The sequence below is a fragment of the Watersipora subatra genome, chromosome 6 (assembly GCF_963576615.1).
Source record: "Watersipora subatra chromosome 6, tzWatSuba1.1, whole genome shotgun sequence".
Classification (NCBI taxonomy): Eukaryota; Metazoa; Bryozoa; class Gymnolaemata; order Cheilostomatida; family Watersiporidae; genus Watersipora; species Watersipora subatra.
The window spans coordinates 4010998-4024246 of record NC_088713.1 but is presented as its reverse complement, the minus strand read 5'-3'; the positions used below and the strand labels follow the sequence as shown (position 1 = coordinate 4024246).

At 32.5% G+C, this 13249-nt stretch overlaps 1 protein-coding gene across 1 annotated transcript; it reads right to left on the bottom strand.

Moving 5' to 3' along the window:
* Positions 1-714: 714 nt before the first annotated feature.
* LOC137398688 (uncharacterized) lies at positions 715-11527 on the bottom strand. The gene is made up of 8 exons (XM_068084879.1): positions 11449-11527; positions 10929-10955; positions 10282-10383; positions 8435-8544; positions 6555-6660; positions 4819-4992; positions 3048-3211; positions 715-882 (listed from the first exon to the last, which is right to left on the bottom strand). The coding sequence occupies exons 1-8, from the start codon at positions 11519-11521 to the stop codon at positions 784-786; spliced, it is 855 nt and encodes a 284-aa protein (XP_067940980.1). The 5' UTR covers positions 11522-11527; the 3' UTR covers positions 715-783.
* Between the last annotated feature and the right edge of the window lie 1722 nt (positions 11528-13249).

Genomic DNA, 13249 nt, shown 5'->3' with positions numbered 1-13249 from the left:
TTTTCATTTGCATCACAATTATTCATGACCTACCAACAAATGAGTCGCACCAATTTTTTGCATTATTATCCCAGTAAAATAGTTAGTATAACGAAGGAAGTGGATAAAGATACTTGAAGTTTGTTAAAAATTAAAGTGAAAACTTTGTTCTAACATCCATGCAAGAATCAATTTGATGGGCTGATGCTGTTACTTGAAAAAAAATTTTGTAAACAAAGCCAAATACCAGCCATTACGGTTCAGAGGGCCAAGGCCTATTCTCCCATTATTGAATTTTAGCGAAAATCAATAAAAAGTTTTCAGCCTTTCTTATTCTCATTTTGTAAAGTGCGCAGAAAGCTGAAACCCGCCACAAGGATCTTTATTCGCAACTCTTCAACCAAAATCTATCGTATATTTTGCTTCAACAAACGTTCATAGACCGCCAAAACTTCATGCAGGCAAAATGTTTGCCTTAAAGTTTGTCTTGGCCTAAAATTTCTTGGTACAAAGTAATGTAAGTTTGAAAAATTTTGATTTACGTGATTTGAATTTATATTAATAACTCATGATTATCTAAGACTAGCCCATTGTAAGCTCTGCCACTAACTTGTGTCAAGTTTTTTTGTATATCACTTCACAGCTAAACGATAAATGTTTTTATCATCTAACCGTGTATTTCTATGCATTTTTTAATGGAAGACATTTCAATGATTGTAATTAATTGTCACAGAGTAAAAATGAAACATCTTTATTACAGGATGCATGGTGATAAATATCCAGAATAAGTCAATGATTGTAGGGTTAACAGAAGTTGGTCCTCGGGCTGTCAGTAAGATAGACATGAAGGGTGCTGACTGGTCCATCCTTGCCAAGGCACGTTGGAGGATCTTTCATAAACATCTGAAACAAAACTCAACATTAAGTCAACTTGAAAAGCAGTCTGTGATAATCAGTGAGCAATTTTCAAATTACTGACATTACTGGAATTAATTCAACCGTGAGAGTGTTCCTAGCCACATTTCATAATAACTAAAACAGACATCACTTTTGAGTTAATATTATGCACCTGAAGAGTCACTATAACCTCCGATCAACTGGTGGTTTTAAGCATTGTTTACATAATTTGGTGACCGCAATGTTTTCTTAGGGAAACGATCTATGAAAGGTTGCAGATGAAAATATATAAAAAGCTATTTAGGTAAACGTTAAATAACTCAGAATTTTTGCACTATCATTACCCAGTTAAGTAAACCAAAAATCAAAATTAGATTGACATAAAATGTCATAAACTGCATTTAAATCGGCACGTTAAGTCATTCAATGTTCGTATCGCATCTTTTACACACAATTTTTCATGTGAACGCCGAATGATTTTGCAACAGCAATAAACCTTAATTCCAGGACATCATTTTTGTGACAGCAGCAAAAGATGGACAAAAATAAAACTAAAAATATGATAGAAGATGAAAAATGTTCAAATGATGTTTTACCATTTGAAGCGCAAGTTCTGATATCCTCAGCCAATCAGATTGTTGCGCTAGAAAGTCGTTGTCATTTATTTACAATATTTTACTATGTATTAGAAAATAAATAACTATTGCATAAGCTAATACGGGCACTAATTTGTTAACTTTATGCAACATATTGACATTTGTGGCTCGAAAGCTGCTTTCCATACGCCAGTAATTAACAAGCATGGCAGAGAGTGTCAACCACACAGGAGACAGCATCAAACAGTCTTTCAAGTGCCAAGTTAAAAAGAAAGTTCTAGAACAAAAAGAAATTAACCAATCCAATCGTCCAATTTTCTGTTTATTATTATTAATAGTGGCACTCAAAATATTGGTAAGCTGATAGTAGAACAAGTTTTACTATAGTGCTGATGTGGTTGTTACAGCAGTTGGAGATTGTGATTAACAAGCCAGAAATCTCAACAATAAAGCGATGACAAGGAATAGTGTAACAAAATAAAACAGTGCATAGAATTGTAAAATCTGGTTTTACAAAACAATAATCACATATTCGAATAGCCGTTATTGCATTATTGCTATAGTGCTTATAGGAATAATGTTGTTGATCGAAATAAGATAACTTCTAAAAGAACCATTGTGTGTTTTACTGGTTATCACTATTTGGTTGCCATTTTATAAAGTCGGCATTATAAATATCGTTTCTCAAAAAATCATGACTACTCATTCTAATAGCCCTTATTGCTAAGGAGCTATGTATAAAAATTTACAAAAGTATTGGTAATGAAAATAATACAATTCCAGAACAAAAAACTGCTTGGTTTTACCGGTTATCACGAGAATGCTGCCTTTGCATGAAGTCAGCTTCAATTGTTTAATGTGTGATTAGATATTCACGCATAAATTTTCTTCAACTATGCTGATTTGGTTAAAATTAAAATATCAAGCATGATAGATTGAGACAGCAAATGACAATGAGTTTTTGGTCTATTTCAAAGTTTTCAGAGTTGTTCTCACTTACATGTAGAATGATTTTGGAATACTACACAAACCAACAGGCAGTGCTCCAATAATCTAGGTAAAAAGAAAAATTGCAATTTACTTACAACAAGACCAAACCTAGAAATATTATAGAGATAGATTGATAAAGTTGAAAAAGTTTAAATTAAAAATTGAAATTAAAAAATAAATTGAAAAATTATATATGAATATATAATTGGTGCCCTTCTTTAGTGCTAAAGCGATCAAGACCTTCTCTTGAAAAGGAATTCCTAAAGGGGAGCACATAACTCCTGTGGATAATGGAACAAGCCTATGTTTAATCATGTTATTCTGATTATTATAACTACTAATTTAATTAGTTTTTTATTAGTGATGTTTATTATAATAATTTTTGTGATTTTTATTTTATTGTCATCACCATTTTCTATTTAAATATTTTATTTTTCATTTATTTTATTTCATTATTATTTTTATTATTAGTATTATTATTACTTTTCATTTTTATTATATGGTTTTATCATTATTAACGGTATCATACTTATCATTAAAAATATTGTTACTAGTCATATTATCAGTATGGTTGTTTTTACATACTGGATACTGGCTTTTTGTTGGGTGCTCCCACTTGTCACTGTTCTTGTAGTCAGGGTTGAAGGCCCAGCCAAATCCATTCAGCCTTTTCTTATTGTAGAGAAGGAATACAGGAAAAGTCTCGGTACAAGGAAGATCAGCAGAAATGTTGTACCAGTAGTGCATACCTGCGGATAGTAAAACAGACCATGCTGCACGGTCGACAAATTTAAGTGTACAAAACTTTGTGTGCATGCCAACTGTAGAGCAGATGACTCCGCATGCATTCAAAAATAAATCAGTCAAATCTAGTTTGGCTGCCTTTCAATATTAGCAAGGGAAAAATTATTTGCTTTAGATCACAGTGAGCAGCCTTGCTTATCTACAGGAAACAAGACATTAAACTCCTTTGTTCTGCAAATGTAGAGCAGATAACTCTTAAAATGCAGCGGCAAAGCTCTAGTTTAAGCAATGAAAAATGTTTTTAGGCTTATAAAAATAGATTTATTTTGTTAAAAATCAAGAAAATGGCTCACTTTTGAATCAGATTTGGATTAAATCGACAAGCTATATGCTAGAAAATAATATGTACATGTATATATATTTATATATACAAAAAAATATATTTTCTGTACAAAAGAAAGAAATTATTAGAAGGTTTATCAGGTTTATGGAGTTTGAAAATAAATTTGGATGATGCCCATGATTTTTAAGCTTTCTTAAATACAGACATCAGCGACGTACTGACCTTATTTTCAAATTTAAGCAGTTCCCTGTATTGTTATGAATGTAATTAAAAATTTCTGAGTTGAACATATTTTTAAAGTTATAAATTCAATTAAAATATTTCTAAATTGAAGATTTCTGTATTGTCATAATTTTAATTAAAAATTAGCTAACTCGTATCTTTTAGTTACCAGTCAAGATAGATGAGCATTAAAATCTTAAAAGCTGTCTTTTCGTTGATTAACTTACGGAATTGTTGATCATGTTGCATTTCAGCGTTCTAGTCAGGATCCGCCTTCTTATAGAACTATCAGTTATACTTAACTTTTGCCTATAGAATAGCTTTAAATATTTTAATGGTTCATTTTATTAAACGTGTGCAAATTTCTAGCTGCTATAGCTTTCTTTTGAATTTAAAGTACATGTTAATAAAATCTAGCTACTGTTAAACCCAAAAAGAAAAACAAGATCAAACTTTGGTGCCATGCTTGTGACATGTTAGTGAAAAACTAGCATATCATTGCAGACATTTTGCCATTGAGCTAATGTGAAGATTATTGATGCAGCTACTTTCCAACAGTCCCTACTCTGATCTGATCTAGCAAGTTGAAATCTCCTCCCTCTAGTACACAAAAAATAAGCCTTTTGTGCACAAGACTTTGCCAGGGTCATTGCGCACAAAACTTCCCAATTTGTTTAAAGTTGTATCAATATTTGCTTTAAACAAACTCTGAGGTTAGACTAGTAAACTGAATTGAAGTTGTACAGGTGGCACACTTTTGGGAACTAACAGGTGGTCATTGTTACTCTGCGGTCAATTATTATTTATTTAAAGCTCACCTTAAAAAAGATAACAGAATTATTACACCAAAAACAAGTTATTTTGTAGTTCACAATTTTGTTTGAATGTAATTTTTTTCCATTTTCAAAAAAATCAGTTTAAAAGCTTTGCAATTACTTTTTCATGATCTATTCCATTTGCATTTTCATTTGAGTTAAATTTGGAAATTGTCTCCTTTCCATAAAAAACTAATCTTCTAAAATGGTTTATCGTTTATGCTTTCATTACCCATTGTATAGAAGCATTTTCCTTGTACAAATTTGGTAGTTGGTTCAACATCCTTCTCATCATGTGGTACTTGCAAAAGGTTGCTAGAAGTTGTACCAGTCTGGAAAGCAAGCATATTTCCTAGTCCCTCCTTTTCAAACTGGCCTTTAGTTCTTCCAGTAGTGCATATGCTGGCTAAAATTATGAAGATTCAAATTCATACATTATAATGTAGTATAATTTTACCTTTTACCTTTTTTATATGATATTATATAATGTTATATTATGATACATTATAGCATAAAATATAAAACTTTGTTTTTTTACATTTGTTTCATTTTATTAGTTTATATCATACTAAATATGTTATATTATCTGCTACTGTGTTATGTAAAATTGTATTACATGTTTTATTCCATAATATCATACTTTACAATACTTTACACTATAAAGTGTTTTATGGTGTTTCTAATATAGTGTGTTACATTTAACTATTTTATGTGACAAGAAATTAAATCATAGCTGAAACTATAAAAATTGAAATATGTACACTGTATTATTATAGTGCCTCCTTTTCAAACTGGTCTTTAGTTCTTCCAGTAGTGCATATGCTTGCTAAAATTACGAAAATTTTCATGTTTTCAGCCAGAAGCCTGTAGTTTTTTTTTTCAACACAAATTACTATGCTGCATTTATGAAAGCAATTCATAAACGCACTCATTGAGGGCAGCTGTCTTTAATACAAACAAAAGTGTCTCGGTGAGTTTTTAATCAGATAGATCATGGCTCACATGTATATCGGGACAAACTATTCAAACGCCTGGCATTGCACGGGTAAAGGTGCAAACACATTTGGCAATGGTGCTAATCTGCGCTAGAACTCAAAGTGTTTCTAAATAAAGAACTAGAGTAAGTCAAATATTTGAAAGGTCGAGGCAGAGCTAAAACAGTATTTTAAAAGATATTTCTTACTTGTTTTGCAACACATTCACTCAAGGTTAAAAACAGCATATAAACAGTGGCAAGTAGTGTAGTTGCCATTGGCTAAGTTTCTTTAACCAACAATTTTGAGTAACTTAAAATAGTGTTTTTATCTTTACTAAAATAAGAGCCGTGCCTGTCCAAAGTTAGCAAACAGATGGCACCTCACAGGATTTGAACACACTCATGGATGGATGTGAAGCCACACTCACTAAACTTGCCGTGCTTTGGAATAATTGTGCATATAGTCATAACGTATGATCTCTCACAATTATGACGTAAGAAATCATGATGCGATTACCTTTTGCAATCTTTTTCTACTGGATTGCAAGAGTATGTATTTTAACCAATTATAACTGGACATACAAACGACAGCAGACAGACAAACGCTTAGTTTCATATATATAAAACTCTATTATAAAATATTTGGTAACGGATTATACTGCATATTTTATAATAAATACAAAGGTGAATTGTATTATATTACTAAAAGATTATATTATATTGTGTTTTATCACATTATATTATCATTTAATATGGTATATTATGCTGTATTATGTGTTTTATAATATTGATCTTGCACTATGTACATTTAATTATAATACATCACATAAAACTATACAAGATTATGTTGTATAAAATTAAAGTTTATTATATTGTTTTAAAAAATAGTAAGATATAAGGTTAAAAAAGTGTACCGGTCACAGTTTTCCCTACATTTATATATTTTATAATAATATCCTATTATTATTAAAGCATAGCTCGGTGTTACATACCAGGATCTGTGAAGTAGGCAGTAACGACCCACATATCTGACTCCTCATTGAAGACATGATATTTGGCATTGTTCGGTGCTGGGTATGTGCTCAGGGTCTTGGGAATCTAACAATAAAAGACACCATCACTGTGACATTGCATTATTAAAGAAAATAATTACTTAGCACAGTGCTAACTCTATGGATAGTTTTATGGTTTAGTTATCAGCGGTCTAAAAGCCCTTATGCTTTACCATTTTTGAACAGAACAATTTTATTTAAAAAACTGCTGGTAGTCGTTTCCTGTTAGCGTATTATGAAAACACAATCAGAAATAATTCTAAAAAATTTTCAAAATTCCCAATACTCATCTTTCATGATTTTATTTTGAAAAAAAATTTTTGAAAGTATACCGACTATCAAACCTCTTTCTAAAATTTATCAAAAACATTAACTAGCGCGGATTCAATTTACAGTTTTTCAGTTGTTTTGAATTAAGTATTTTTAAAATTTGCAAAAAAAATCTGAATTTATTTCGCTTTACATGTAGTAATGTATTACCGGTACCACTTTTCAAAGGTTTTATTTTTGTATCAAACTCAAAAATGAAAAATTTATAGGAATATTTTTTGCTTGTCTCAGATATTGATTCTGAATTAAAATATATTTAAACATTTGATTTTTTTTATTTTGAATATTTATAAAAGTATTGCTACTGTAAGCTTACAAGAAGTACTATAATGTATGCATAGATATGTAAATGTGATGTTTTAATATATTCTTAGCATTTTGTTCTGGTACTTTTCACACTTTGTCAATATTTTGAGCTTAACAGAGACATTTTGGTGATAGTGATAGATTGATATTAACTTTATTTATATTAATTACTACCACCTAGAGAAAATTAAACCATGAAACAAAAACAAAAATGGAATAGTTAAGTAAATCATGTTTATTGAAAGAAAAAGCTCTTTTTGCATAACCCTGTTTTATAGTGCAAATTGGCACGATGTCAGTGTTTAGTACAAAGTTTTGTGTTTTTTTGGGTACGTAGCTTTGTATTGGTTAGTCAGGTAGATTGGAGATCATATTTGAATATTCTAAACAGCAAATATTTAAAAAAATATTTAGCCCATCAGGATTACAAAATTTACCATCCATATCATGTAACAGAAACATAAAACATAATTTTTGAAATAATTCTAATTTTTCTTTATCCGTTTGCGATACAAAGAGATACCGGGTTGAATCAGCATAGTACCAAATGTACAATATACAGTTCTCATAAAAGAGTGTTAGGCCTTGTTGTTCTACAGCTATTTTTCTTAGCTGAATTGGAGCATGAGTTGATGTTCTAGTCTTTGAAATAATAAAGTCAACAGAAGTTGAAAACCGTAAATGATTGTCTATTTGTAGGCCAAGAAGCTTGACGCTGTCAATATTTTCTGCGTTCACTCTGCTTATGGTTATAGAAGTGTCGCTTATAGTTTTATTCTAAGTCGACTGATAGCATGTGCTAGTCAGTAGTTATAATAGCTAGTCATTTGTATAAAATATATCATAGCATGCCCAGCAACTGCAACCATTATTTCAAGTTTGTAAATAACAAAGATCACATGACTGCAAAGATGTTATTAATGATAAATTATTTAATTCAAAGCTACAATTTAATCAGCACTTTGTATGAACTCTGTAGCTGCCAGTTCTGATCAATTTTACTTTAGTTCAAATACCTATTTTAATCATGCTATCTTTCAACAAAATTTTTAGTATTTCAAAATATATTTTAATAAAATTTTAATATTTCAAAATATTTTCAATAAAATATTAATATTTTGAAGTATCAACTAAGTTTTGAGTTTTCAATGATAAAAACCATGCTATGCAGCTAAAGTACTCACACCAGCTTGGATCCCAGCGATGTATCCATTCTTGTCATAAAGAAGCATTATAGCCTGATCTCCATTCTTTCTGTATCTGTTTCCTTTAAAGTATGAGCTTGGCATGCTACCTAGGAGCAAGAGAGAATAACTCTTAAACCAACTAATTTAGACATGTCTGCCACAAAAAATACCTCATGTTATAGTAGTACAAAATTGTGGTTACAGATTGACAAATAAATGTATGCAAGAATAAGCAGGAGAACTAGGATGATGATGTACGATGTTTACTGCACACTGTAGAAATAGGATACGTACTCTCAAATTGCTATGTGCTACTTTTTCAGTTAGTAATTAATATCTGTCACACCAAGTTTCCTACCTTTTTTGTTTGGTTAATGAACGATTATCTTTTTCGTTTTATTAGAACATATTTTATTATGACTAGGAAAATACCACAATTATTGCTGATGATCACTGTTTCCATGAACCGCATGATTTGCGTAATTGCATTTGAGGCTGTGTGCAAGGCCTGTATTCCCTGGAGCGGCTGGGCGGCTGAGCCGCCCTAACTTCTTAGTGATTTTTGGTGGCTGAGTACTAACAATTGCGGTCTAAGCTCATTCACTTGGAATTTCTAACTGCCAATTACTAGCGCTCTAGCGCAACTACATTAGAGCGCAATCCACAATCCGCAATCTACGTAACTCTAGTTGCAATCTAGCACAACTGGCGATGAAGTGGAGAGGCTCACTAATCTAGTATTGGTTTTGCCTGCCATCAATGCAGTGAGTGATCCTTTACTATATTGAAGCAAATCAAAACATCGACGAGGAGCACTATCATGAGACAGGCTCGTCTAAATAATCTTCTAATGTAATATTACACATACAAAGATTTTGAAATAGATACAGAATCAGTTGCGAATGATTTCTGCCAAGGAGCAATATGGGCTGTTGCAATAATTCCTTTGCAGAAATGTCTTGTGTCATGCATTTTATATCGTTTGTTGAATAAAGAAAAGGTTTTTGCCTACTATACACCATAAGCAGTATATTTATGTTGATTTTGATGCTTACAATTGATTGCATTTATGCATTTTGCATTTTACTTTGAGGGTTGATGCTTAACAGGTCCAGTTGCTTAAAAATCTCATTGGGAGGCTTATACCGCCTCCCCCAAACCCTCAGGTGTTAACAACTAGTCGCCTAAGATTTGCAGGCCCAGCTTGCAACCAGGGAATACAGGGCTGCTGTGCCCACTTCGGTTACTTTGCAATCGAGCATTTCAGTGAACGCCTGCACGATGCATGCGCATTTAACTTAACGCCAGCGCTTGACCTCATAGGTCAATTATTAACCTAACTAATGACTCTATAAATAGCTACACAGTCTTGTCATGCTAACCTTAGCAGCAACCGTTTAGAACATTGGTGCAGTGAGACTGCTCAAATCAAAATAAAAAACGACTGAAGCGGAAAATGTTTAGAATTGAATAGAATAGCCAGTGATATTTTAATGCGCATCATTCGCAAGTGCCATTTCCAATTTCCATGATTCGCAAGCATAAAGAATTTGATAAAGTTTTGCGAATCTCAAAACTAGCTTAGCTTGTGGATTTATGCCATTTCTATGACGCGGATAACTTGCGGATTGGCTCAAATTTGCTAATTATGCACATCATGGAAACACAGTGTATTACTGATTATTGATTAAATCTAAACTAAATACACTTAATTGAATTTTATTTGAATCTACCGAAAGTTACATAGGCAGCATAAAAATTTGCAGCAGCAAGTCTAAGAGAAGAAACAGGCATCGAGACAGTCTAAGGAGTCACTCAAAGGGGTGAACACTGTCTGCACTTACAGCTTCCAACTGTTGCATCAAGAGTCCAGCCATCTTTAATAGCATCAGAAGCAGTTGTTGGCAGGCCATAGAATGAAGTAAAAGGGTTGATGCCAAAACCAGCTACAAGTTTAAACACTAACATGTTTGCTTGTTTATATTAGTGACAAAACAACTGCTAATAAAGTGCAGTAACTAGTATCATGCTGATTAAAGACAAAAAATTCATATTTGTGTATTACTGAAGTATGAAAAGTAGTGGTTTTTGCTACTTTATGGGCTTACTGAACAAAACTATTAATGCGACGAAACAAAATGCTAATGTAAATGTACACCACTGACCAGCTACAACAACCGCAAAATTTTCTAAAAACTGTACAACCATTCTCTGAATAAGAAATATTGATACTTTTTTAATCATTTACCACTAATAGTAATTAAACCTAAAATAATTATTATAATTTAAAAACTGTTTTTATATTACTCACAAAAGCAAAGTCGCAAATGCTGATGGTCAATGTTTTGGAAACTGAAATGCCACTCATTGTAATTTTACAACAAACTAGAGCAAAACACAGCAAAAGTAATCCTATCATAATGAAGGTAGCCCTTAATTAAAATTTTATTATTTAAATGATTGAGGAATCCTAAAACAACTTTATGCTTACCTCTCAATCCATTCCATTCAGCAGAGCCTGAAACAAAAATAACATCATAAGCATAACCAATGAAACTTTCTTTTTGTGAGTGTAAGGTAAGTTTTGGTTTCAGTAGTAATAAATTATATTTAATTGAAACAAAAGTGAAAAAATCGCATTTCTTGTCACAAAATAATAAAAGTTTATTTTTTACCTTTGCTTTTCATTCATATTTTACCTTTTTTGGCTTCTTTCTTTTATTAGTTTCTAATTTTTAGTTTCTATTTATATTTTCTACTGGCTGTTTTTTTATTTCTGTGTTCTATTTGAGGTTTTTATTGTATTGCTTGTTTTCTATTTTTTCACTGTCATAGAGTTCTGAGCAATTTCTAGAATTTACTGACCAATGACAAATTGCCAACAAACAAGTTATCCAACAAAAAGTGCTTAAAAATACACAACTTCCCACCAGTGAGCAAACAGACACATAAAGTTATATTTTCGCACATATTATATAAAAATTCACCAAGTATTAAAGCCATTTACTTACTTCCACCTCCAAACCAGTCACCGAGAAATGCTTGGCTGCCAGCCACAAGAGCGAAGAGGAGAAGGTACTTCATGGCTAGGTAGAGAGAGAATGATAACTTGCCATGGCCAAGGTGATATATGTATGTTTTTCCTCGCGGCCACACAACTTGAGAGCTAACACGTGTTGACACATTGGCCTCTGCTAGCAGATAATAACAATATGATATGCAGAGCATTGCTTTAGGTTTGATGTCAAAGGCTACCATACAAAGAAATACAACTCAACTTATGCAACTTGGCAGCATATCAATTGACACTTGTTGACATATGTTGACACATGTTGACACAATGATTATAATTTGAAAGATAGGCCGGCCTACATTGTAGCTTCAATGGCATTTGGCCAATGGGAGCTAGAAATTTTAGGTTCACTAATTAATCTTTTGCTGTAAATTAAGTAAACTTAATCTAATGTGTTATAAAGTCGTAAGCCTAGAAAACAAAGAAAAACTTTTAAAATTAAAATCAGTTTTTATTTTATCAATAATCTGGTTTTACAAAAACTCCCACAGTAATTAGTAATGCTGTGTTTCCTTTTGTAAAATCTTTCTATCCCAAAGACAGGTCTTGAAACATCCCAACAGTCAGATCACCACAAACATTAACATAAATCGTAGGTGATAGAAAAGTGCTGATATTTTCTAAATAAATCTACTAAAACTTTGTGCAAATTTCTTTTTAATTATGTCAAACTGATTACCTAAAATATTACAAAAAAAGAAGTAAACTATCCAACTGCTTTTTATCAAATAATGAAGAATAAATACATGACTTAATAGTGAAAACTATTACCGACCAAGCTTTTATGGTAAACACTGTCAGGCACTGAGATAGTTGTGGATAGGAAGAGGCAATATGAGTTGTCATCAGAATCCATTATCTAAGGTCTATAAATACTGATTATACCTCTAGGCAGTTAATCTAGCACATGGCTCATTAAAAGTGAGTTCAGTAAAACTCTTTTCTTGTACTACTTCTTTGGTCGCCTGTGAAGTAATTACACTTTTTTTGTACCATTTTTCAAAAGTAACAATAGAAGTGTCTTATGCCGGGGCAAGCAGTAAGCGGGCAATGAGTAAGAGTTCAGTCACTTTTAGCCCGCAGGTCAATTCTTAGGAGGCTGGTTATCCGGAACCAGATAGTTTGGTGACCAAATATTTTTTAGCAATTTGACAAATGGCGCAGAGCACAAGTTTGTAAAGTTTGGTTAAAATAAGCCAAAAAATTTAAAAATTCATGAAGTTTTTATAGGCCACATACACACATACGCATATACGCACATACGCACACACACGCATGCACACGCACACGCACGCACGCACGCATACACGTTTACCACACACACACACGTGTACCACACACATGCATACACACACAGGCATGAATGTGGCACACACACACACGCACGCACGCACGCACGCACACACACACACGTGCACACACACTCGGACACGCACACATGCACAAACAGGCACTACACACGCACTCACACCCGCACACACACCCGCACACACACGCACACACACGCACGCCATGCACGCTCGCAAACACGCACACACACGCTTATAAATTCCAATAAAAAAACTCTGCTTGCTTGTTCATAATAAACATCAGCAATGCTATTGTTATTTGTTGGCTGCAATAAGGCATTTGCTGAGGCTTACCATTTTTGAAAGTTTTTAATAGTTGTGACAATCTTTTGAAAAATTTATTTTTTGCTGCAAAATTTACAATATTTATGACAGCGAGCAGGCTTTTCA

What these genes read in the sequence shown, in the direction of transcription:
- LOC137398688 (XM_068084879.1), bottom strand. Translation starts at nt 11,521, where the DNA reads ATGAAGTACCTTCTCCTCTTCGCTCTTGTGGCTGGCAGCCAAGCATTT. An exon ending in TGCCTACTTCACAGATCCTG is followed by an intron (nt 4,993 to 6,554) that starts GTATGTAACACC and finishes TCATAATTTTAG; the next exon opens with CCAGCATATGCACTACTGGA. An exon ending in AAAATGCTTCTATACAATGG is followed by an intron (nt 3,212 to 4,818) that starts GTAATGAAAGCA and finishes TACTATCCGCAG; the next exon opens with GTATGCACTACTGGTACAAC.